General features: G+C 47.0%; 1 protein-coding gene across 2 annotated transcripts; it reads left to right on the forward strand.

Moving 5' to 3' along the window:
- Positions 1-170: 170 nt before the first annotated feature.
- On the forward strand, positions 171-26,489 carry COPZ1 (COPI coat complex subunit zeta 1). Of its 2 annotated transcripts, XM_056867092.1 has the most exons (9): positions 171-247; positions 15,301-15,369; positions 17,071-17,152; positions 19,403-19,494; positions 20,357-20,412; positions 22,679-22,756; positions 22,941-22,992; positions 24,536-24,574; positions 26,323-26,489. In XM_056867092.1, exons 1-9 carry the CDS (start codon positions 230-232, stop codon positions 26,368-26,370), a joined length of 534 nt encoding a protein of 177 aa, XP_056723070.1. In that variant the 5' UTR covers positions 171-229; the 3' UTR covers positions 26,371-26,489. The 2 variants fall into 2 exon arrangements, with proteins under 2 accessions (XP_056723070.1, XP_056723069.1); XM_056867091.1 differs by lacking the exon at positions 171-247 and having other exon boundaries at positions 15,277-15,369.
- The last annotated feature ends 149 nt before the right edge of the window (positions 26,490-26,638 follow it).

Below are 26,638 nucleotides of genomic sequence, written 5' to 3' on the forward strand. Positions count from 1 at the left end.
TCACAGGTAGAGGCGGGCTTTCCAGGTGAGCCGCGCCCGCTCGCTGGAAGCTGGCCTTATTGAATGAAAAAGGAAGGCGAGGAGAACAGGCCGAGAGCGGAAGAGGGCGCCAGCCAATCAACGGCCGCCTGGGAAGCTGGAGGCGGGCCTCGAGGGGAAGATTGGCGCCAGGCCAGCCAATGCCGTGAAGCCGCGGTTGCTGCTCCACGTCGGCATCGGGGCGACCAAGATGGAGGCGTTGATCCTGGTAGGAGCCGGAGGGGCAAGGGGGAGGGGGGGGGGAGACTAGCCGGGGTGCGCCCCCGTTACCATGGAGACGGGCAGGTGGGTGGGACGGGACCAGTAGGCCTCTGCAGGTAGCCCCGGGCCTGGTCCAATTCCCTGAGCTGAAGCCCAGGCCCGGTTCATTGGACGAGGCCTAGGGGGGAGCCTGGGCCGGCCCAGATGTGAGAGAAGGGGGGGGGAAAGAGGAATTCCAGGTGTCACTTGGATGCTCAGCGCCCTGCTTCTTTTACGGGAAACAAATAGGGAACTCCTTTCTCCTCCCCCCTTCTTAGGGGCTTCTCTGGCCTGGGAAGGGGAGCAGCTGCCAAAGGTTGCTTGTATTACAACTCCTAGCCAGTAGGACCTGTAGCAGAAATGAGGGGGGAGATGGTTTAATTCCTGCTGAAAATAACTCACTGCTTCTGTTCCAAGAAGGATTCGGTGAGGCTCTTCCTTTATCAAAGAAAATGTGTTTCAGTCCATTCCAACCCATGGGTTCAGTAGGGCTTACTTCCGTCTAGACATTAGGAAGAATCGTCTAACCGAAATATTGTTGAAGGCTTTCACGGTCAGAGTTCATTGGTTCTTGTAGGTTATCCGGGCTGTGTGACCGGGGTCTTGGTATTTTCTTTCCTGACGTTTCGCCAGCAGCTGTGGCAGGCATCTTCAGAGGAGTAACACTGAAGGACAGTGTCTCTCAGTGTCAAGTGTGTAGGAAGAGTAATATATAGTCAGAAAGGGGTTGGGTTTGAGCTGAATCATTGTCCTGCAAAAAGTATCAAAGGTAATGTGCTAATCATTGTCCTGTAGGTATCCAGATAATGTGCTAATGAGGGTGTGGTATGTTAATATGGAACCATTGTATCCTGAAGTGATCTGTTAATGTGTGAATCCAAAGCTAATCTGCATGGCTATTGTGGACTGTAGTCTTTGTTAGTCTGGAGGTTTTCAGGACAGGAAGCCAAGCCTTATTCATTCTTAAACTCTCTTCTTTTCTGTTAAAGTTGTGCTGATGTTTATGAAAAGAAGAAACACAAAAAAGTAAGAAACACAATAAAGCGGAGCGCAATAAAAACAAAGTATGCGTGTATTTGTAATGCGTGCAGTACCGCAAATTTAACAGAAGTTGCTCAGTGCAGTACATTAACAGCTCTTGCTCTCCAGCGCTCCCAGAATCCTCTGTAAAATGCAGGAGGCCATGGCTCATCTCAAAAGGCTTTTTGAATGTAAAAAGCTTGAAATCCCTGGGGAATGAGTTACTGGATAAGGTTGTGGGATCTGACCAGAGCTTGGTCAGTGCAAACACAGTGGTGTCTACTCCTAACTTTAGTGTCAGGATCAGGCGTTTACTTCTAGCATCCCTCAAAAGCAGATTCATCCAGGCAGGTAGTGCTGAAGCAATAATACTTTATTAGGAGCAATAGGTAAATAAAAGAGCTGACTGTCTACAAAACGAAGAAGGCTGCTAATGGCACGACATGGGTAGAATACATGGTTAAAAACACTTCAGCTAGAGAAAGGAAAAACAAATTGAAACAATTCCAAGATAACGTTCCCAGGGCAAGGTAGACAACACAACAGCTGGGAATTGCAGGCTGAGAGAATTGGCATGTGAACCAGAACTTGACCTGAAGCCCGTCTCTGGCCTGGGTCCTGCCAAGAGCCCTTCTTCAGGTGACTTTAGTCAGAACCTGACATTTAGGAATATTGCTATTTTGTCCTGGCAAGGCTTCTGTGCCTATGACAGCTTGAAGGATAGATAGACATGTAGAAATATCAGTATCCTGTATGTCAGGAGAAGATAAAACTTCCCCTAACAATGGGCTGGGCCCAGCACGATTCCAAGGATAACTTACAGTGGCATTTAATACTGGTTAACCAAGTTCTGAAACTTTTAAATTTTATAGAAAGAAGGTTTTAATGCATTCATCTCCCTTTGCTGCCTTTGGGGAAAATCCTTCTGCTTTCTTTGGAATGAGAGGGATTTTGTTTATAATCCATTTGTTTACATAGGTTATATGGCAGGCTAGGGTGGAAACCTTAGCTGTACCTGAAATGTTCTGATCCAGCCATGTATTTTTGCCCCTTTTTAAATCACTTAACCAACTCATAAACATTGCCATCTCCTTGTCAATAAAGCATATTTTAAATACATGCATGCTATTATCACAAACAAGCTCGGTGTTAGTGAAATACCCTACTTTTTTGGATGCAAGGAAGGATTTTTAAAGTCACTTTCAGGACTAGCCTTAGGTGTTTTGAGTCATAGGAGGAAGATCCAAATCGGGGACTCCCTTTGTGATAACAACAACAATCAAGTAACCTCTCTGAGTAATATGGTTGGCCCTCCTTATGTTTCTTCTTCTAATCAGTTTTATACTTGATTTTTACTTAACTCTTCTGTGTCAGCTGCGGGTTTCCCCCCCCCCTTTTTCCTTTCCTCCTCTCCTTTTTAAAAAACCCTTTGTTCACTGTGCTTATGACGCAATATGATCTTGAACTGTAGTTTTCAACCCATGTAGTTTTCAACCCTCTGCTAGGGTGGTAAAGCTTCAACTGCTGAATTGCAAGCCTTTCTAGAGCTGCCATTTTCAGCAGCCTTTTGGAAAGACCTGTTGCCAGCGTGCATGCGTGGAGAGTGCTGTGCTGCTGGTCCATCTGTGCGTGCACGCTAAGAGGAGCCACAGGATGGCAAGGCCAGAGCCTCAGTAGTAGAGAGGGCTCCTCCATTGCTTTGACAATTCACTGATTCCTAACTATGATACATCTCCTGGTGCTTCACTTATGTTTCCGGTCCACTGCTCCCTTGGTCTGCCTGTGGATTCTGGTGAGATCAAAAGTTTCCCCTCTTCATGTGACATACTGGCACCTCAGTGGGATCCGGAAAGGCCAGTGAAGACCAATAATTTAGAAGCTGTCATCCCACACTCCTCTATCAAGGTGTGATGTTTATGGTTCAGCAATAGGTGGCCTTCCCGAGGGTAGATGAGTAACTAATCTGTGAAGGCGCCTGTAGGAGAAGGGCACTGATCCGAACCATTGAGCTCAAAGTGGTTTTGTAGCGAAGGAATCCAGTTTCCTAACAGTATAAATCGGGTGTCGAACTTATTTGTTACAAGAAGAAGGAGAAGAGTTGGTTTTATATGCCGACTTTCTCTGCCACTTAAGGGAGAATCAAACTGGCTTGCAGTCGCCTTCCCCTCCCCACAACAGACCTGTGAGGTAGGTGGGGCTGAGAGAGCGTGACTAGCCCAAGGTCACCCATCTGGCTTTGTGTGTAGGAGTGGGGGAAACAAATCCAGTTCACCAGATTAGCCTCCGCCGTTCATGTGGAGGAGTGGGGAATCAAACCCGGTTCTCCAGATCAGAGTCCACCGCTCCAAACCACCGCAAGGGCCGGATATGGCACATATATCACTTGGTTGGGCTGGGCCATGCCTCACCAGCCCAGATCGGGACTGGGGGTGGGGTGGCTGCCTTGGCTGGCTTGAGGACCTGATAAGAGTTCTCAAGGAGCCAGAGCCAGCCCCCGGGACGTATGTTTGACACCCCTGGTATAAATGGTATAAACTGAGCCTAAAATAATTTTGTAGAGAAGGAATATCCAGTCTCCTAATGGTATCAAAATGGTTCATCAAATAAAATAAGCTCTTTCGGAAGCCACAATGATTTCATGTTTGATTTATTCTCATACACAGACTTGTCTTTATTAGATCTAAGTGGAGTTAGCATGGTTGTAGTAGATAAAATGTTGGACTTCAGCTGAGAAGATTTGGGTTCAAATGCCGACTCGTCTATGAATTTCTCAGGGTGACTTTAGTATTAAAGCAGTGTATTAAATTTAGGCACTGTCTTTTCATTGGCACGCTCATGATACGGTTTAATTAGCAGTTACACTAAGTCAGTGCAAGCTAAGAAAAACATTGTGACCACAAGTTGTGGATAGAAAACTCAAGGCTAGCCTCTGCATCCTTATGCGGTACAACACAGACACAGATTTACCATCTCCATGAGAACTAGAGGCTTGTCATTACCATTTAGGTTGTCACTGAGCAATTTCCATGAGAACCATTCAAATGTTTTCGTGCTGTATGTGAGGGGACATGCTAATATTTGCTGTGTGCAACTGAGCTTTCCCCCCACATAGGGCAATTTATGTGCAGTAGAAGGAGCTTGCGTGAAGAGCCCCGTGGTGCAGAGTGGTAAGCTGCAGTACTGCAGTCCAAGCTCTGCTCATGACCTGAGTTCGATCCCGATGGAAGTTGGTTTCAGGTAGCCGGCTCAAGGTTGACTCAGCCTTCCATCCTTCCGAGGTCAGTCAAATGAGTACCCAGCTTGCTGGGGGTAAAGGGAAGATGACTGGGCAAGGCACTGGCAAACTACCCCGTAATCAAAGTCTGCCTAGTAAACATCAGGATGTGACGTCACCCCATGGGTCAGGAATGACCTGGTGCTTGCACAGGGGACCTTTACCTTTACCTTTTAGAAGGAGCTTGCGTAATAGATGTATACTTTGTTTAGGGTAACTCATTGGGATGGAGGCAGGGAAGAGATTTGTATAGAACATGTAGGAAAGCAATCATTAGTAGAGGTGCATATGAAGGATAGCGTTTGTGCAGAGTAAGCCAGGTATTCATCTTCTGTAGTTAGAGGTGCTATATCAGGCAGAGACTTTGATGTCTCATAGCATTATGGGGATAATGCTGTGATCAGAAGATCACAGAATCGAACCCATTGTGTGATTTCAGGGGACCCATTTCACATTTCCTTTCCATATTCCCCACCCCACCCCACTAGAGATACTTCACAAAATTCTCATTAATTCATTAAAGTTTTCATTTTAAGACTTACTCTTGGATACAGTCATTTACCTACCAAAAAAAGGACTATATTTTAAGATTTGTTGTGGCTGGAATCAGCTCAGATGAAACAATCACCCATTATTTAAAAAAAATAGGTTTGTGCTTTTTGGTCTGTGCATACCTAGTACCAGTGATGTGAGACAGAATATTTTTCAATGCTACATTTTTTTTCACCCCACTTACGTAAACATAGTCTATTTACCTATAGTTGTCAGGGCTGTTGTGCTGAAATCACTCATGGGCTAAATATGGGATGTGAAGCATATAGTCCGGGCTTGTTTTCTTTTGCTAACAATTATTTAAATATTTGAATTACTGATTTAAATTTCAACTGGAAAAAAATTAAAGAGAAATTTCAGGTTCAGATATTCTCAGAAAACCCACACCGCTGCGTAGTCCATTTAATTCCGTGGTTCCCAAACTTTTCGGGCCACCGCCCCCTTGGTTCCACAAACTCAACCCTCAGTGCCCCCTACCCTATCCTGTAAAAAGCATTATTCAAAATAGGGGTTTGCATGACTTGCTAAAGAAGATAATAACAATAAGATTTCAAAACAATGACAATTAACAGTATCTGTACAAAATCAAATTAAAACTTTTTAGTTGAAATTTATTCAAAAAACTAGGAGAGACTGTCTCTAGGAGACAGTCGCTTTCTCCCTTTCCTGCCATAAAAACGGCACAGATCAGCGGGGAGAAATTGCCTTCTCACAGCTGACTGCGAGGCACATTCCATCATGGGGCTATTTCATGAGGCTCCTCCCTGGCATTTGCTGAAGATCTGAGGAAAGGGGTCAAAACTATGAAGCAATGGAATGTAAAAATTCCTCCTGAGCACAGTGAACTGCCCTGGAATAAAAAAAAAGGGGGATAGTGCCATCTTCCGTGAATCAGTAGCACTGGGTTTTGCATTGTCAGAAATGCCCGCTGCCACTTTGGTGCGGAGATGTGCAGGTTCTCACAGCAGCCGCATCCCCGTGAATAGCCAGCCATGAAGGTGAGCCGTTCTGGCCCCAGGCGCCTAACGGGAACAGGTCTCCCTCCTTTGCATGGCTCTCCGATTGCCTTTTGCAAATAAAACAGGCCCTGACATATTTCTTGCTGTCTCCTCTCCCTCGCTGAGGCTACCCTTCCGCAGGGTCCTGGCAGCTATAAAATCTTTATGGCGATGCGGCTGCTATCGTGCTGACCATCTGGGCCATTGCACACCTAGTTTAATTGATTGAAGTTTAATTTATTGAAACTTCAGAATTAAATGATCAGAATAAACTGTGCAGTAACTCTTAACGTCTTGGTTTTAATGGTTGATTGCTCGAGGCAGCCCTCGGCTTGAACTGGAAACCTCCAGAGAGAAATTTATGCTGCTTCTGGCCCTTCAGTCTGGGCTCATTATAGATTTAAAATGTGTGTTTACTTCCTGTCTCTCCGGTGGAAGCTTGTTTTTTTTTGGCAAAGGTGTATAAATTCTCCTCTGATGCTTATAAGGTAAGCATCTATCCTGATTCCCTCAGAAGGCAAAACAAGACAGGCATGGCACCCTTTTACCTCTCATCTGTTGCTTCGTTCAGTCCAGACTGGAAATGGGCTATTCCTGTGATAGTACTTGTGTGGAAAATCAGCCAGTGGACTTTGAGGCATCCCACTGTTGGGGAGCAGTTTCTGGGGCCTTCATTAAGAGACTCTAAATTCCCCATCTTGCTGTAAAACCAGGACTTTTCAAACCCAGATTGGCAGGCATTGCCCAGGGGGCAGGTGAAATATTATTGGAGAGAAGGGAAAAAAAAAACTCCTGGTGCGCATCTGCCTGCTTGGTAAGTTTGCCAAACAAATTTATGTGTGTGTGTATGAACAAGGATGAAAGCACCAGAAGGAGAGTCTAAATTTGTCTACGCTGCGTCTTGCCCACGTGAAAATGGATGAGCCACAGGGGTCCCAAAACGGATCTTATTTTTTCTTTGCCTGTTCAGGCATGTCGCTTAGACTGAGACTGGAAACCCTGTGAACATAGGAACCCTGTGCATGGAACCCTCTCTGAATTAATTTGCCAATGGAGGACCCTCTGTATATATGCTGTAAATCACTCATGTTCTGGAGATGATTCAAGGAAGTCTTCCTGGGTGAAGCCCAGCACCATGAACACATGAAGCTGCTTTATACTGAATCAGACCCTTGGCCCATCCAAGTCAGTATTGTCTTCTCATACCAGCAGCGGCTCTCCAGGGTCTCAGGCAGAGGTCTTTCCCATCACCTACTTGCCTAGTCCCTTAAACTGGAGATGCCGGGGATTGAACCTGGGACCTTCTGCATGCTGAGCAGATGCTCTGGCACTGAGCCACAGAGGCGAAGTTGTGCATGAACTGAGAAGACACCCCAGAATAAAGCCAATGCTCCCCCATGGGTGTACATTTTACGAGAGGATTAGTAGCGGTAGGCAAACTGTCTTCCAGGAAAGGTTTTCTACCAATATTGATCTTCTGAACGAGGAACCCCTGATAAGCTTCTGGGGAATCCTTAAAACGTGACTTGAAAACTGTGGCACTGAATTAGGCCTGTCTGCCTTAGAACGTTGGATCCTTGCCTAAATGCAGAACCTCTGGAGATGGCAAGTGCCAGTGAGAGTTCCCATTTCATTGTTGTGTTCCAGAGAGCCATGAAATAATGGTTGTTTATGCATGGGAATTTGACCTGAGGTTCGTTGCTCACTGGACCCACACTTTCCTGTTGAGAGTCTGCACCAGCAGTCTCCAAGCTCAAATCAGGAAGTATTTGAATCCCCGCCCCTTGAAATGCTGTTTCATAAATGTCTGTAGGTTCCCTCCCCCCCCAAACCCAATTGCTGCATAAAAAAAACATTTTACTAACAAAAAACAGAGCAATCTGAAAAGAGGGGCAGGGGAGAGAAATCCAAGCTTCGGTTTGAAAAAGCCTGCTGCTCAGAAAGAGCTCCGAGGAAGCAGGAAGAATTTGAATCCCCGCCCCTGGACATGCTGCTTTGTAATTGGCTGTGCGCAAAACTAAGCTTGCTTGTCCTGCGGTTTGCCTTATGCACAGGGATTTCACATGAACTGAGCTCAGGGTAGAGGGAAGAATCAAGGTAACAGTGGGACGGGAAGTCCCGGGATTTGTGAGGGCTGGCAGCGAGGTCATCTCTAATGGAGGGGAAACTCATGCATAACTCCAAGGAACAACCGAGACAGACGGGGCGGGGTGAATGTGCGTGAAAGTACCCATGCATAAATGACCACAGCCTCCATTACAAACAGGCGTGCTTTATGTAGTGAATCTCATTGGCATTTGGATGCCAGGGAGTTATAACAGCTCCAAGGGACTGATCCTGAGAAGAGCAGGGCATTTGCCATTGTGCTGGCTGCCAGACACACTCATACCTCTCAAAACTTGAGAGAAGGTACGCTCCTTGGTGGCTTTTACTGAGTCTGGTTTCAATGGGAGAGTGGCTTGGGGGGTGAGGAAAATTGGGTCAAGGCTCTACGGCAGGTAGGATTTCCAACCTCCGGGTGGTGGCTGGATTTCTCCTGCTAATACGTCGGACCTCCCAGTGACAGAGATCAGTTCACTTGGAGAAAATGGCCGCTTTGGCAATTGGACTCTATGGCATTATACCCCATTGAAATCCCTCCCCTCCCCAAACCCCACCCTCCTGAGGCTCCACTCCCAAAATCTCCAGGTATTTCCCAACCTGGAGCTGGCAACCCTAACAGTAGGGGACAGTCCCCACTTGTTGCGGCTGTGGGCGCTTTTGGAATTATGAGGCATATTAGCGGCTGCCACTACAAAATGGCTGCCTTGGTGGCTGGGGTCGGTCACAAAATATATTCGGAGGTTCCTGCCAAGTGTCGTCCTGGAATTGAGTCAGCTGTCTCGCCCTAGGCCTTAATAATGGATCGGGTAAAATGGCTAGGTATCTAGATAACCTAGAGATACCTTCTCAACGCCGCACTTTTCTATTAGCTAGGGTTAACGCATTCCCATCTAGGATGCTCTTAGGCCGATACCTCCAGATCCCTAGACATGAACGCCTATGCACATGCGGTTTAAACTTGTTAGATACAATTGACCACATCCTTTTAGATTGCCCCTTCTATGTGGTTTTGCGGGGAAAACTGCTATTTAATTTTCTCCAGTACAAGAGATACAGGAGTAATGAAGTGAAATGCAAATTTCTTATGAGTGACCATGATCGTAAAATTACGGCTACTGTGGCTGAATTTCTTACAGGAGTTCTTAAAGAACAAGAAAAGTTTTATTAACCCGACTTGTAACTTATTTGTATTGCCCTTTGGAGGTATATTGTTGTTTTTTCTATCTCTGTCTTTTGGTATGCCAATAAAGGTTAATGAAATGAAATGAATCAGCTGTCTCTGAATGGATGGTCCCCGAAGACAGAAATATGAACACATGAAGCTGCCTTCTACTGAACCAGACCCTTGGTCCATCAAAGTCAATATTGTCTACTCAAAGTGGCAGCGGCTCTCTAGGGTCTCAGGCAGAGAGGTCTTTCACATCACCTACATGCCTAGTCCCTTTAACTGGAGACGCCGGGGATTGAACCTGGGACCTTCTGCATGCCAAGCAGATGCTCTGCCACTGAGCCACGGCCCCTCCCCTGTGATGTCCCCTGGGCTCTTCTGCTCCACTGAGGTGGCAGAAAGCCAGGATTGGCTCTTTGCTTTGGGGGAAGAAGGAAGCGGGTGCTAGGAAGCACGCCAGTGGGCAGGCACCCCGTTGGTAGAATCGCTGCTATGTGGGGCAAGGGGGCCCACCTGCCGTTCTGCGGAGGCTGCTGCTCCTGGAGAGGGGCCGTTGCAGCGCTTGAGGTGAAGTTCTGTTATACACTCCGGCTGTGGCTACGTGCGAGTCAGTGCATCACAGAACTTTGTCTCGAGAGCTTTCCGGCGTCCAGCAGCGGGGTTCGGCGTTCCTTCTGGCCCTTTCGCTCCCTTGCCCTTGAGTTTTATGCACTAAACCCGTGCGATCTCGCTGAGCCATAGGCAAGGCAGGGTGACGGCATGAGGATGGTCGGGCCTGGAGACCAAGCCCTACGAGGAAAGGCTGGGGGATTTGGGAACGTTCAGTCTAGAGAAGGGGGGACATAAAAGGTAAAAGGCAAAGGTCCCCTGTGCAAGCACTGGGTCATTCCTGACCCATGGGGTGACGTCACATCCCAACATTTACTAGGCAGACTTTGTTTATGGGGTGGTTTGCCAGTGCCTTCCCTAGTCGTCTTCCCTTTACCCCCAGCAAGCCGGGCACTCATTTTGAGTCAACCTTGAGCTGGCTACCTCAAACCGACGGGATCGAACTCAGGTCGTGAGCAGACCTTTTGACCGCAGTACTGCTGCTTATCACTCTGCGCCAAGGAGCTCCTTACATGATTGCTCTCTTTTAGTATTTGAAAGATTGTCACTTAGAGGAGGGCAGGGAGCTGTTCCTGTTGGCAACAGAGGATAGGACTCGCAATAATGGGTTTAAATTACAGGTTGAAAGATATTGGCTGGACATTAGGGAAAATTTGTTATGGTAAGAGTTGTTCAGCAGTGGAATCGGCTACCTAGGGAGGTGATGAGCTCCCCCACACCGGCAGTCTTCAAGCAGCAGCTGGACGAACACTTGTCAGGGATGCTTTATGTTTATCCTGCATTGACCTGGGGGTTGGACTAGATGACCTTTACGGCCCTCTGTGATTCTACCAGTGTGTTCCTGTACTTTGGCCTGGTAGGCATGAGTTCTGATTTCCCTCCAGCATGCCTCATTCTGGCTTCATAGTGCAAACTACAACTTTACCCGTAGCTGAGCCAAGGTGATGCTGACCTGGATCACAGCATGTGCTGTGGTTGAATGTAGCCTTCCTTTTCATTTATAGGATCTAGTTGCAATATGGACCCACTATTAATATTTTACTGTATGTGTCCATCTTCTTCTCCTGCAAGGGTGATCCTCTGCAAAGGAGGATGGGGCTCCTGTACCTCTGAGAGATCTCTATAGGGGTGGGAATTTGGCTGCTGCGGCTTGTCGCACAGTCATGAGAAAAGTCTCATTGGTTGACTAATTCCCTCTTATGCAAGTGGCAAAGGAGTCTGGTTGCCCTTTGCATTTGATCCTCTTCCTCCCTATTCCCTATCTTTAAAAATAGAGAGCAAATGGTAGCAAGCCATTTGAGACCCAGCCCACCAGTTCAGTGCTTTAGAGACAGGATAGCTCAGACAAGGTTGCTGTGAGGAAACGTGTGTGGTCAACTGAGTACGATGCACAAGGCCAACCCGTGTTTCCCACTCTGTGGTTTTATATCCTCTGGTGCAAGTTTGCAGCAAAGTTACTGCTTAAGCGACATCATCCTGAAAGTCCCCCTGGTGGCCAAAGGCTGGAAGTGGACCAAGGTGGGAATTGTACTTACAGATGGTTTGAGGGCACATGCCCAATTAATCAGGATGATCCTGTGAAACTTTTTTTTTTAATCTAGAAAGGGGCCTTATACCCAGGCAGACCATTTAGCTCAGTATTATTTACTCTGACTGGCAACAGCTCTCAAGGGTCACTGTCAGAGGAAGGTTTTCCCCAGCACCTGCTAAATGGGATCCTTTCACTGGAGATGCCAGGGGTTGAACCCAAGACCTTTTTCTTGCAAAGGAGATGCGCTAGAACTGAGCCATGGGTCTCAAAGGGTACAACAGTCACAAAGCCTGCGCATCTGCGTAACTGGTGTTTACATAGCATTGTTGGAGTACCTGTGTGACCTGCAGAATCGTTCTCCAAGGTTCAGGAAGGTATTTAATCTAGAAAACTTTGGATTGGTGACATACTGTGATAGACGCCACTTGGGAGCAGCAGGTCCTCTTCCAGTTACCTTGGTTCCCTGTGCTGGTGGATTTACACAGGTGGAGGAAGGTGCCTTAGAGTGCAATCCTGAAGGGGGGGGCGAATCAGCTTAGGAGCCGGCATGACCCCGCGGCGACATAAGTGCCAATTTATCCTAGGATACGGGGCACTTATGCTGGCACGGGGGGCATTCACGCCAGTAAGCCACATCTGCGCAGCCACGCCAAGAGTGAAATTCTGGAAGCGGGAGGCCACGCCTGCATAGGGGGGATGTTCCTGGGGGCGGAGCTGATGTTAGCTTCCAAACCCCGTTCACCCTGAGAACGCCCCCTCAAGGTGTCTTTTTTGGTGGCACAGCCTTGCTGTTTTCTATGGGGGCATTTCCCCCATTTTACATTTTTCTTTTTAGTTTTATTTTCTCCGTGGCAGCTGGGAAGCCTCCGTAGAGGTGGCGCGGCTGCACCGCTCCTGGCTGCCGCGCATCTGCCTCCCTGCTTCAGGAGTGGGGTGCCCAACTTGAACCTTCCTTTCTAGATTTTCCTCAGCGTTGTGTATGGTGTTGGTATGGAGGAGGATTGGAATACCAGCCAAATTGATTGGTTGAATACTGTTGTATCACTCAACCTGGTCATTGATTGTGTATTATTTTACCCTGGTCATATATTCCAAGAATGCCATTGTATTGGTGATAACTTATCTTTTTAATTTCAGTATGGCATAGGGTTGTCAGCAGCCTGGAAGGAAATATATCCTGTCCCTTTAATTGAGGATTAATGGGAAGATTTTTGTTTAAAAAAAAATCAGGTGATATTATTTACCTCTATTCCATGAAAAGCTTCAACTTCCCATTTCCATACATGAAGTCTCTATTTAAGGGACAGTACATTTAAGGGACAATACATAGGGGAAGACCCACCATGAGATGGATTGACTCTATAAAGGAAGCCACAGCCCTCAGTTTGCAAGACCTTATCAAGGTTGTTAATGATAGGATGTTTTGGAGGACATTGGTTCATAAGGTTGCCATGAGTTTGAAACGACTTGATGACACTTAACATGCACACACTTTTTTTTTTTGCTCCAGGTTGTTGGCAATCCTGTTATGGTATCTATCATTTGTCTCTTAATAATTACATCACTTTGCTTTGTTTCTTTCTGTTTTACTTTACTGTTTCACTTTAAAAACAGCTATTCTGACTGTAGGCTGACCCTGGTGTTCTGGGGTAAAAGCCGAAGAGAAGTGTTAAAAATAAGAATCACAGCCATAAGATTTGCCTTGCCTAACGTTTTAAAAGTTACAATAATTCACTACTTTAAAAAAAAAAGTTGATTTTTTTGTTATTTTACAGTGATAGTTAACTCATTTGCTTTTGCAATTGGCATATGCATCAAACCTGTTAAAATTGCCTGAGCATTATTTGATAATATTTAACCTGTCCAATCAACCAGATCTTTGTGGGGTCTTCCTGTGCCCAGCCCTAGTATCGGGTTGCCCCGTGCCCCCGAGGTTCCTCTTTCAAACAGGAGCAATTTTGTGGGAGGAACAATGAATCTTGCTCGGGTTCTTCCTACAAAGATGCTGAGCCGGCTGCCATGAGACCTTATTCTCCAGTGGGTTCAGGCCCTCCTCTTATTATGCGCTTCCACACTGTGCAATCCCCACACTGCAAAATGGGAGGGCCTTGAGTATGGGTGCTGATTGGCTGGGAAAGAAGAAGAGTTGGTTTCCATATGCCGACTTTCTCTACCTTTTTTTTTAAGGAGAATCAAACCAACTTACAATCGCCTTCCCTTCCTCTCCCCACAACAGACACCTTGTGAGGCAGGTGAGGCTGAGAGAGCTCAGAGAGAACTGTGACTAGCCCAAGGTCACCCAGCTGGTTTCATGTGGAGGAGTGGGGAAACCAACCCGGTTCACCAGTTAAGAGTCCGCCGCTCATGTGGAGGAGTGGGGAATCAATCCTGGCTCTCCAGAATAGAGTTCATCACACTTAACCACTACACCACGCTGGCTCACATGGTCATCTCTGGCTCACATGATCATCTCTGATCACGCAGACATCTGCCCAGAGCATGCCAGCAGCGCCGTGCGGAAAGGAGATCTGGCTCTGTCTGGAGTGTATGGGAAGGGCTGCTTCACTCGCTGCGAAAAGGGTCTTCTGTGCAAAGACAGTTAAAGCAAAAAGGGTGGTTTTCAAACCGAATAGGGACATTTTTTCAGGCCCTGAGAGAGACCATGTGTTCTTCGTGCCTTCGTGGCTGGCCCAAGGACCATTGGCATCATTCGGGCACTGAAATTTTCCTCAAGCCTGTGGCAAAGGCAGCCATCTACATGGCATGCCACCAAAGTCCCTAGAAGAAGAAGAGTTGGTTTTTATATGCCGACTTTCTCTACCTTTATTAAGGAGAATCATACTGGCTTACAATCGCCTTCCCTTCCTCTCCCCACAACAGACACCTTGTGAGGTAGGTGGGGCTGAGAGAGTTCAGAGAGAACTGTGACTAGCCCAAGGTCACCCACCTGGCTTCATGTGGAGGAGCGGGGAAACCAACCTGGTTCACCAGATTAGAGTCTGCCGCTCATGTGGAAGAGTGGGAAATCAAACCTGGTTCTCCAGAGTCTGCCGCTCTTAAACCACTACACCGCTCTGGCTGTCTAGGCAGCCAGAATGAAAATAGGAGGTCTTTCTAGCACCTACTGGGCTGCCATACGTGGCCAGTTGGCTGGGTTAGGCTCAGTGGGGTTCAAGTTGCACAGGCCTGAATAATTTAACAGAGGTGGCCAGTTTTATATGCAGTCTCAGTGGCTTCTTCCAGTGTTTGAGAAGCAGGGCTTCGCGCATTGCGCACCTTTGGAATTGCATCAGACATGCATAGTTTTGGGTACCATGTTGGGAATCTCAGCTTTTGCTTTATAATGGAGGGGGGAATCCAAGTTTCTAGCCCTCATGACTATGGCGATAAGCCTGAAACTATGCAGGTAGGGACATGAAGCCTCAGAAGCCAGAGTCTGGCTAAACAGGCCTTGTGACAATTAGCAGGTGGGGTTTCAGTTCTCTGTGTAGTTCGTCTGCCCCTCTGGTTAACTGAAGAGAAAATATGCAGGCCTATAGAAATCTGCTTAACTTGTATATTTCTGTTTGCAAGACTTAATTTTGGCCCACACCTTGGACCTTATTGCATCTTTCTCTATACTCAGCCCTGCTCACACGTGTTGCCTGCTGGATGCCCTTGCCTCTGCCCTGAACGGGCCAGACCTTGGCGTCCGAGCTGTGGGTGGGTGTGGGCTAGCGCATGGCCACAGTTGAACAGAACAATGATGTTGTGCCTTCTTTTGCAGGAGCCATCTCTCTACACTGTGAAAGCCATTCTCATCTTGGACAACGACGGAGACCGTCTCTTTGCCAAGGTAAACTTTCTTGAAGTCTGGAAATGGGGAAGGGGGTCCAACCCTCCCAAAGCGCTCAAAGAAGACATCTTGGCAGGTCTGCCTCTAGGACCAAAGACACTCCCAGTAATGGCTGGCTGGACAGCTACTTTCTGAGCAAGCAGGAATTCCATCTGTGCCCATTGAGGCAGTGTGAGACCTAACCTTTGTTGCTAGCAAATGTCTGTCCAGTGTGTGGGACTCCACTGTCTCCTTCTGCTTCATTTCTTCTAGAATCATGGAATCATAGAGTTGGAAGGGACCACCAAGGTCATCTAGTCCAACCCCCTGCACAATGCAGGAAATTCACAACTACCTCCCCCCCCTGCACCCCAGTGACTTCTGCTCCATGCCCAGAAGTTGGCCAAGATCTGCCTCTCATGATCTGCCTAAGGTCATAGAAGCAGCATTGCTGACAGATGGCCATCTAGCATCTGCTTAAAAAGCTCCAGGGAAAGAGAGCTTACCACCTCCCAAGGAAGCCTGTTCCACTGAGGAACCACTCTAACTGTTAGAAAATTCTTCCTAATGTCTGGACAGAAACTCTTAATTTCAATCCATTGGTTCTGGTCCGACCTTCTGGGGCAACAGAAAACAACTCGGCACCATCCTCTATATGACAGCTCTTCAAGTACTTGAACATGGTTATCATATCCCCTCTCAGTCTTCTCCTCTTCAGGCTAAACATACCCAGCTCCTTCAATCTTTCCTCATAGGACTTGGTCTCCAGACCCCTCACCATCATTGTTGCCCTCCTCTGGACACGTTCCGGCTTGTCTGCATCCTTCTTAAATTGGGGTGCCCGAAACTGAACACAATACTCAGTGAGTTCTTTTCAAAAGCAATTGCTGGCCGACTCCTTGACTCTCTCCTTGGTAGCTACTTAGCTGCAGGATTATTTGCTTGGTACGCTTGTGCAAAATCCACAGAGCATGTTCCAGCATAAAGATTTTCTGTTTACTTTGCTTGGCCACTGTATCCAGGACAGGAGCACGTTCCTCTATCCAGAGTCTCCAGCTTAGGGACCTTGGTTCAGATCATTTGAGCCCATGCTTTTGTTATGGGCGGGGTCATCTGCTGAAGCTGGAGGGTGAGAGATTCAAAACAGATAAAAGGAAGTATTTTTTCACACAACGCATAGTTAAATTGTGGAACTCCCTGCCCCAGGATGTGATGGCTGCCCACTTGGAGGCTTTAAGAGGGGAGTGGACACGTTCATGGAGGAAAGGGGTATTCATGGCTACTAATTAAAATGGATACTAGTCATGATGCATGCCTATTCTCTCCAGGATCAGAGGAGCATGCCCATTATCTTGAGTGCTTTGGAGCGCAGGCAGGACAATGCTGCTGCAGTCATCTTGTTTGTGGGCTTCCTAGAAGCACCTGGTTGGCCACTGTGTGAACATTCTGCTGGACTTGAAGGGCCTTGGTCTGATCCAGCAGGGCTTTTCTTATGTTCTTATGTCTTTGCCCGTTTCCCATGAATCTAAAATGAAAGTAACATACAACTCAGGGTTTTGATGAGTTTTAATGGGAGGCAAAACAAGTTTTTTCTTACACATCCCAAAATGTCAAGGCGTGGCAGATTGCAAACAAGGGTGTCATTGCCGTATTTCCAAAACTCCTTCCAGCGTGAGGTTAATATCTTGTATTGTGTCACCAGCTTTTCTTTCCCCCCTACAGTACTATGATGATACGTATCCTACTGTCAAGGAGCAAAAGGCCTTTGAGAAGAACATCTTCAATAAGACCCACCGGACAGATAGTAGGTTCTGCTGTTTGAATGGGGGGCAGGGATGGAAAAAATGCATCCAAGAACATAATACTGATAAATTTATTTATTTGTTTATTTAATTGATACACTGCCTTTCTCGCCAATAGGGACCCAGATAAGCTAACACTGTCTCCTCCATTTTACCCTCACAATAACCCTGTGAGGTACGTTAGGCTGAGAGTGCGTGACTCACCCACAGTCCCTTGGCAAGCTTCCATGGTAGAGTGGGGATTTGAACCTGGGTCTCCCAGATCCTGAGAGCCAGCATGGTATAGTGGTTAAGAGCGGTGGACTTTAATCTGGAGAACTGAGTTTGATTCCCCACTCCCCACATGAAGCCTGCTGGGTGACCTTGGGCCAGTCACAGCTCTTCTCGGACTCTCTCAGCCCACTCGGAGGCAGGCAATGGCAAACCACCTCCGAAAGGTCTCTTGCCTTGAAAACCCTACAGGGTCGCCATAAGTCAGCTGTGTCTTGACAGCACAAACACACACACACACACTTACTCCCAGATCCTAGTCCAGCAGCCTAACCACTGCACCATACTGGTTCTGGTATAAAGTGAGTAGATCTCCTTCCTCCCCCATCAGGGAGTCTCTGGAGGAAGATTCAGCTCACCTGTGAACTTGCCCTCTTACTGTGCCTGTAAGATTTTGAAGAGCCTGTTTTGGAAAGTCCAGAATAACCAGCATATTCTGACCCCATTTGGTTCATTTCTTAACAACTCTGCTCTGCCGAAGTGGCCGGGGGAGAAGAAAACTGGGCGTTTGTACTTAAACAGGCAGGGAGGGAAAGGAGGCATCTCCTGAGATTCTTATTGCCCAACGCTGCATGACTTAAGTTGGTCCAGCAGTCAAAACCACCGGTGATGTGTGTGGGCTGGAACCAGGAGTACGACCATTGTGAGACTACTTGGGGAATGCAGGCATTGGAGGCACATCAGCTATCTGTAAGCCTTTGAACACATGAAACTGCCTTCTACTGAATCAGACCCTCGGTCCATCAAAGTCAGTATTGCCTACTTAGACCGGCAGTGGCTCTCCAGGGTCTCGGGCAGAGGTCTTTCACATCACCTACTTGCCCTAGTCCCTTTAACTGGAGATGCCGGGGGTTGAACCTGGGACCTTTTGCATGCCAAGCAGATGCTCTGCCACTGAGCCCCGGCCCCTCCCCTATTATTCTCCATTACTATGTATGGATGTGGGCGCACATTCAGCATGTGCATTGTCCTCGACATGACTTCAGATTAATTTCATCATGCCGGCCACCATCAGTCCCAGAAGATAAGTTTTGTAATTGCAGATTTCACAAGGCGATGTCTTGTCGCAATCCAGGGTGTTGCCTTTGTATTTCCACCCCCTACTTGGTAAATTCCCTGAATAGTCAGTTACGCTATTGGCAAAGAAGCTCCTATTAGGAGAAGACCCTCAGCTTACGCTCCCAACTGCCAAGTTCTGCGCTGTTGCTATTAAAATATGCAGAACTTTATTCGAGAATGATTGTTAGAATATTTTACAATTTTATCAATTGTAAGATGATAATTTTAACCAGGGGTTGCTTTTACTGACCTTACACCTTTATATATATATATGGGCAGTCTGTTATTCAGCAGTGCAAAACTATTGTGTCTGGATATTTTGCTGTGTTGGCACAGGATTGGTCAGTCGACCATATTAATAAATTTGAATTTGAAGGGTGTTGCAGGATCTGCACTGAGAAATCCAAACCGGTGGGCAAAGGAAAGATTTATTAAGAAGATGATTTTGAATTTTTTTCATTGTCTTTCAAACTTTAGCTTTCTTCCTTGGGGGGAAAAGTACTTAGCATCTAAATTAAGGCACTAAATCCAGTCTGGATATGAACACCTCTGGCTTAAACCAGGACAAAAGGAATTATTTGGTAGTTGTACAGTTGTGAGAGGGTGGCTTCCACACTGGGATGTGCAGCGTTGTGCAATGTGCACCACAGATAGGCACAATTGATGTGCAGTTGCAGGGTCAGGAGTACTGCTGGACCCAGCTGTAGCGCTCCACATGTGTTCCAACCGTAAACAGGTTTGCATTCTTGCCAAGTGGCTCTTCCCCTCAGTGCTGCAAACAGTGTGATGTTTGTGATCATTCTATATCTTGGCTGCTGGAAAGGCTGACCATCCCAGAGTATTGATCTTCTCCAAGTTTGGGTTATGGTCTTCATCTACTCATCAGCTCTTTCTTTTTTAAAAACTGTATTCTTCCCACTCAGGTGAGATCGCTCTCCTGGAGGGACTTACGGTCGTCTATAAGAGCAGCATTGACCTGTATTTCTATGTTATCGGCAGCTCCCATGAAAACGAGGTGTGTTACCCCAAAGCAAGAGCCACTCTGTTGTTTTTCTGTTTCGCTTTCCCTGTTGAAGGGTAGCTGTCCACTCCGTTTGTGTGCAGATCCTCCTCTTCCCTCCGGCACTGCTGTGGTTAATGTGGTAGTTAGTTGAACCCTTTCTAGAAAAGAGGAATTTTAACACATGAAGCTGCCGTATTCTGAATCAGACCCATGGTCCATAGAAGTCAGTATTGTCTACTCAGACTGACAGTGGCTCTCCAGGGTCTCAGGCAGGGGTCTTTCCCTTCACCTACTTGCCCAGTCCCTTTAACTGGAGATGCCGGGGATTGAACCTGGGACCTTCTGCATGCCAAGCGGGTGCTCTACAAACAACCACAGCTCAGAGCCTCTTGAAGGGACAAGTTTGCAAGAGGGCAGTAAGAGCCCAACTTATCCTGCAGCCTGTCAAACTATTGTCCCTCTTAGGTAAAACGTAAAGGTCCCCTGTGAAAGCACCAGGTCATTCCTGACCCATGATGTGACATCACATCCCGACGTTTAATAGGCAGACTTTGTTTGCGGGGTGGTTTGCCAGTGCCTTCCCCAGTCATCTTCCCTTTACCCCCAGCAAGCTGGGTACTCATTTTACCAACCTCGGAAGGATGGAAGGCTGAATCAACCTTGAGCCAGCTACCTGAAACCAACTTCCGTTGGAATCGAACTTAGGTCGTGAGCAGAGCTTTTGACTGCAGTACTGCAGCTTACCACTCTGCGCCAAGGGGCTCAATGTCCCTCATAGAGGTAACTCCAAAATCAGTGTGATGCTAGCTTTCCCTGGGGCAGGCGTGTGTGTGTGTCTCCTTTATCCTGTAACCTTTGTCTTCTCCTTTCTCAGCTGATGTTAATGGCCGTGCTCAACTGCCTGTTTGACTCCCTCAGCCAGATGCTACGGTAAGAAAACCCCTCGCTGGTCATGTGTTTGGTCAGAAAACCATAGTGGGGGTCAAAGCTGGAGGGGGAGGGCTGGTGCACCACAAAATGGTGGGGCAGATTCACTTGCTTGCTTTTTAAAACAGGTTGAAGTTCACGCTGGTTGGCGTGTGTGTCCCCCACCCCCCAGTGCATTTAAGTGTGCTGAACAGGCAAGGACAAAGTAAATACAAAAAAAAAAAACCCTCTATACTAAATGCACATACAATAAAGACAGTATAGGATGTCTTTGAAGTAGATTCCTTTGAAATGTGGTGTTGGAGGAGAGTGTTACAGTTTTTGGCAGTTTTTTTGGACTGCCAAAAAAAACAACACAAATCAGTGGGTTATAGATCAAATCAAGTCTGAACTGACCCTAGAAGCTAAAATGACTAAACTGAGGCTATTGTACTTTGGTCACATTATGAGAAGACAAGATTCACTGGAAAAGACAGACATGCTAGGAAACGTTGAGGGCAGCAGGAAAAGAGGAAGACCCAACAAGAGATGGATTGACTCAATAAAGGAAGCCACAGCCCTCAATTTGCAGGATCTGAGCAAGTCTGTCAAAGATAGGACCTTTTGGAGGACTTTGATTCATAGGGTCTCCATGAGTCGGAAGCGACTTGACGGCACTTAACACACACACAGGATGCCTTGCCTGATGAACAGGCAAGGACATCACACTGGGAACTTAGTTGAGTGTGATATGCAAATACACTAGAAGAAATAAATAAGAAGCCTGCTACACGAAACTCTTATTTAGTCCAGTGTTCTGTTTTCCACAGTGGCCAACCAGATATTCTGGGGAAGCAAGACATGGAGGCAGTTGATGTCCCTTATTGCCGCCGTTCTGGCAAATGGCAATCTGAGGTATACTGCCTCGGGACATGGAGGTTCCAGGTAGTCATCACTGGCAGTAGCCATTGATAGGCTTAACCTTCATGAATTTGGCTATTCTCATTTTCAAAGACATCTAAATTGGTGGCTATCTCCATATCTTTTAGCCGAGAATTCCATGTTAATTAAGTGCTGCAAAAAGAATTGCTTTCCTTTGTCTTTCCTGAATCTACTCCCAGTGAATTGATTTCCTTAAAAATAATTAAAATAATACACACATTGGGAGACGGGTATCAAACATTCATTCGAAAACGCCTTAAGAATTCAGATATTGGCAACCATTAAAACATCACACGTTAATAATACAAGATTAAAGCAAGATCCTGATATTAGTGACCATTAATAAACACTAAAAAGCTCTTAATGGACGAAAAACCGCAGTTTTCACATCCGACCACCAAATTTTGTGCTGCAGCTATCAAAATACACCGTACCCTGGTAGGATAAGAGTAACTGAAAGATTTTATTATTTAAAATAGTAAGGGGAATATGCCAAGATATGTGATGTTTATATAAATGTTATTTATACATGTAATATGTTATTTTTAGGTTCAGGTCATTTGTTGTTGTTGTCTTTTCTGCTGGTCAGTAACCCTATTAATAAATTATTATTGTAGATCATTAGGAAACAGGATAAAATACTAGTGACAATGACATAATATTGAAGTGAGATCTGAGTGTTATGAAATGTTAATAAATAAGGCTAGTGAAAAATCTGTTGTTAATATTTTTACAAAGTTCAGAAAAGGAAAGTGAGAGGAAAAAAGGGAGAACGCCCCCCCCCAAATATAGGATAATCCTAAACAAAAGTAACTGTATCATTAATGGATGATGTCAAGTTCTAGGGTTATTAGGGGCGGGGAGCAAAGCTCTCTATCAGTTTTCTCAGTATCATGCATGATTTTATTCCTCTTACAAAGTTAAGAAAAGGAAAGTGAGAAGAGCAAATGAAAAAAAAATCCCACAAATATAAGATATTCCTAAACAAAGCATTAAAGAAACACGCCTAATTGTTGCATATGCCTTTCTTGATGTGGAATGTGGGAATTCATTTTACTTATGACCTGTTACCTATGGTTGTACACGTTGCGTGTGTCCAGTAGTTCAGGGTGCAGTCGCGTGTATCCAATGCATGCGCTACAATCTAGACCTTGTGGTTGTATGTCAAACTTGGAGGGCGCGGGAGAGAGGCAGGGTTTCCAGCAGCTGTGGGACGCAACTCTGAAACCGTGGCTTCGGCTGTGTGACTTGCCTTCCTTGCCTTAGGGGTGCCCCAGTCCGTCCGTGCGCAGGCCTTGAGCGACGAGCCAAGCCTTTGCTGAGCACATTCTGTTGTCTCTCTCTGCAGGAAGAACGTGGAGAAGCGGGCTTTGCTGGAAAACATGGAGGGGCTTTTCCTGGCAGTGGATGAGATTGTGGATGGGGGGTGAGTCCAGGCAGCGCTGTGGTACTTGGCGCAGGCTAGAAATCTTGTAGGCTTGGTTCTGTCTTCAGCCCAGGAGCCAAAGCCCTAGCAGCACCCGGGGGTGAATGGGGCCCTTCCTTTTTCCTCTCTACCCCTACTCCCTTGGAGCAAAGCCCAAGCCAGTTTTCTCTGTCCTATTTTACAGAGTGATTTTGGAGAGTGACCCCCAGCAGGTGCTACACAGAGTTGCTGTGCGGGTGAGTCTCTCTTCTCTATGCTTCTTTGCCCAGCTGCCCAGGCCATAGCTATGGTTTCTGTGACCAGGTCCCAGCTGAGGGATAGAGGGGTCCATTGCTCAGTCCATAACAGCAAGGAAGCTGTGAAAGGCTGTCACTTAGAGGAGAGCAGGGAGCTGTTCCTGTTGGCAGCGGAGGACAGGAATTGCAATAACGGGTATAAAATACAGGCAGAAAGGTACCGGCTGGACATTAGGAAAAGTTTTTTTACAGTGAGAGTAGTTCAACAGTGGAATCGGTTGCCTAGAGAGGTGGTGAGCTCCCCCTCCCTGGCAGTCTTCAAGCAGTGACTGGACAAACACTTGTCAGGGATGCTTTAGGCCAGGGCTGTCGAACATAAGGCCCGTGGGCTGGATCCAACCCCTTGAGAGCTCTTATCTGGCCCACAAGCCAGCCAAGGCAGCCACCCCCACCCTCGATCTGGGCTGGTGAGGCATGGCACGGACCGACCAATTGTCATTTTTATTATATCCGGCCCTCATAACTATTGAGTTCAACACCCCTGCTTTAGGTTGATCCTGTATTGAGTGGGGGGTTGGATTAGATGGCCTGTATGGCACCTTCGAACTCTATGAATAGGGTTTCCAACCTCCAGGTAGTAGCTGGAGATCTTCCGCTATTACAACTGATCTCCTGCCAATAGAGATCCGTTCCCCTGGAGAAAATGGCTGCTTTGAAAATTAGACTCTAAGGCATTGAAGTCTCCCCCCTTCCCCCCTCTCCAGACCCCGCCCTCCTCAGGCTCCACCCCAAAATCTCCAGGTATTTCCCAACTCGGAGCTGACAAGCATATACACTCAGAGGGGAAAGACTAGCTATTGAGAATTTCCTTGCATGGATTCAGTAACTACAATTGCTCAAGATAAAAAGTACAACTGAAAAAAAAACTTGTTACTTTAAGATAATGGTTATGATCCAGCCAATGTTATGCCCTTTAAAGTCTTTTTTTGAAAGGTAAAAAAACACACCCTTCATTTCAGTAGGAGTATTATAAGCACATGAAGCCTTGTGCGAGTTTTAAATTGCTTTTGTTGGTTGGGGGGTGGGTGGGATAGGAATGTAATGCTGCGCTTGGATTCTTGAGGCCCCTTTTAAACTCTGGTTTCAGTCAGTTCCTACTGCACAGTCTTAAAGAATTTGGCACAGATAACGAATCTGATCAGAAGCCCAGGGCCCTCTTGGGTGGAACCTGCAGGCTGGAGTTGGGATGCCTGTTTTCGGAAGAGCTTCTGCGGGAGCTTCTGTGCCGGATCAGTCGGTGTGATTCGTTCATTCGTTCACTCCCTGTACTGGGAATGTCTGCACAGCACAATGGCTTTTACGGAGGAAAAACTACCAAAATGTTAATATTGGGAAATTTAACACTATAATATTTATTTTATAAAACACACATAAAATGTAGCAGGCCCACAGAATAACCGAGATAGGCAGCAATGAGAAGGTAAAAAGGGGGGAAAGGGGGCGGGGGAAAGGCCCTCTAAAAATGGATGTGTTTCTTTTTCAGGGAGAGGATGTCCCTCTTACAGAGCAGACAGTCTCGCAGGTATGTCATGTGGACAGGTCCTGTGTGTGTGTTTAAAGTGCCATCAAGTTGCAGCCGACTTATGGCGACCCCTTGGGTTTCCAAGGCAAGAGACTAAGAGGTCGTTTGCCAGTGCCTTCCTCTGCACAGCAACCCTGGCCTTCCTTGGTGGTCTCCCTTCCAAACACTAACCAGGGCTGACCCTGCTTAGCTTCCGAGATCTGATGAGATCAGGCTCGCCTGGGCCATCCAGGTCAGGTGGGACAGGTCCTTCCTTTCCATAAATCCTGCTTGGTACACGCTTTTCTTCATGTCATTCCTCCCCCGCACACACACACCCCGGTCTCCATCAGCACCTCCAGGTGAGATAGGAGGATATTCCCATTCTACATGCTCAGCTGTGGCTCAGTGGTAGAGCATCTGTTTGGCATGCAGAAGGTCCCAGGTTCAATCCTTGGCGTCTCCAGTTAAAGGGACTAGGCAAGTAGTAGAAGAAGAGTTGGTTGTTATATGCTGACTTTCTCTACCACTTAAGGAAGAATCAAACTGGCTTCCAATCACCTTCCCTTTCCCTCCCCACAGCAGACACACTGTGAGGTAGGTGGGGTTGAGAGAGCTGTGACTAGCCCAAGGTCACCCAGCTGGCTTCATGTGTAGGAGTGGGGAAACCAACCCAGTTCACCAGATTAGCATCCGCCACTCATGTGGAGGAGTGGGGAATCAAACCCGGTTCTCCAGATCAGAGTCCACCGCTCCAAACCACTGCTCTTAACCCCACTGTACTACGCTGGCTCTCCTAAGCAGGGTCGGCCCTGGTTAGTATTTGGATGGGAGACCACCAAGGAATTCCCGGCTTGCTACGCACAGGCAGGCAATGGCAAACCACCTCTGAACGTCTCTTGCCTTGAAAACCCTACTGGGTTACCATAAGCTGGCTGTGACTCGATGACACTTTCCACCACCAACCTGCACCACGTAAACGTGGTTCCTGGGAATGGATTTATTTATTGATATCCTGCTTCTCACACAGTTGTCTCCCAAGCCACGCCCTAAGGCTGATAAACCTAAAAAGAGAGGGCACGCAAGGGAAAAAGCTGAGGAGGGAGATCATATTGGCAGTGTCAGTGAAGTTATTCCTAATTGGGGCCAGACTGAATTTCCCTTGGTGGTGGTGATGTTTGGACATCTATCTTCTGTCCAGGGACGGAGGCCAGAACTTCCTTCCTCTCACTTCTGTTGTCTCCCGGCAGCTTGTCATGAGAGGGGAGTTCTTTCTGGCAGGGTGAGAAGAAGCAAGCTCCTTACCGTTGCTTCTTCTCCCTGCCAAGGTTTTCCTCCTTGGAGAGGGTGGGATGCAGCCTCCCAGTTGCCCTTATTCCTCTAGCCGGGGACGGAAGCCAGTGTGTTTATCCCCCACCACACAGTTGAATATCCAGAGAATCTTGGCTTTCCTTTGAACAAAATCTTGCATGCCAAAGCAAGCCGAAGTGGGATTTGCAGTGGTTGAGCGCTCTGCATAGCTTCTTGTTCCTCCACCAGGTTAGTGGAGGCAGCAAAAATACTTACATATTGCATGCAAGGCCCAGAATTTGAATTTTATTCATGCAGAGCATACACATCTCCAGATACCACTTTTAAAGCTTGCTTGTTCATGCACCCCTCTTCTAAAATTGCGGGGATATTCCAGTAAGCAACGAAAGGGTTTTACTCAGTTGTTGGCTGAATCCAACCAGCTGAAATGACTAGCTGAAACCAACCTCTGTTTGCAGGTGCTGCAGTCGGCAAAGGAACAGATCAAGTGGTCGCTACTGCGGTGAGGAGCAACATGGAACATGCCTTCCTGACCTACTGTATCCCCCAGCCGCCAACTCAGTCCCTCTTGTTGTCCGTCTCGCACTGACCAAAATATAACATGACCGTGGTTTTTGATGTATTGGGCGTCCGGCTCTTTCTGAGTCTCACTGCTGTCTCTGCAATGGTTGATCTAGGGCAGGGGTCCCGCACCACGGCGCCCACCAATACCTTTTCCAGCACCTGCCAAGTGTTTTTAAGAAATGGGTGGGGCCAGGTAGGGCTTTTCCCCAG

Source organism: Euleptes europaea, chromosome 1 (assembly GCF_029931775.1).
Source record: "Euleptes europaea isolate rEulEur1 chromosome 1, rEulEur1.hap1, whole genome shotgun sequence".
NCBI lineage: Eukaryota > Metazoa > Chordata > Lepidosauria > Squamata > Sphaerodactylidae > Euleptes > Euleptes europaea.

Excerpts from the sequence above, each read along its gene's own strand:
- COPZ1 (XM_056867091.1), top strand. The coding sequence starts at position 15,277 with ATGATGTTGTGCCTTCTTTTGCAGGAGCCATCTCTCTACACTGTGAAA. Across the intron at positions 22,757-22,940 it reads GATGAGATTGTGGATGGGGG|AGTGATTTTGGAGAGTGACC; the intron begins GTGAGTCCAGGC and ends CCTATTTTACAG. Across the intron at positions 22,993-24,535 it reads TACACAGAGTTGCTGTGCGG|GGAGAGGATGTCCCTCTTAC; the intron begins GTGAGTCTCTCT and ends TTTCTTTTTCAG.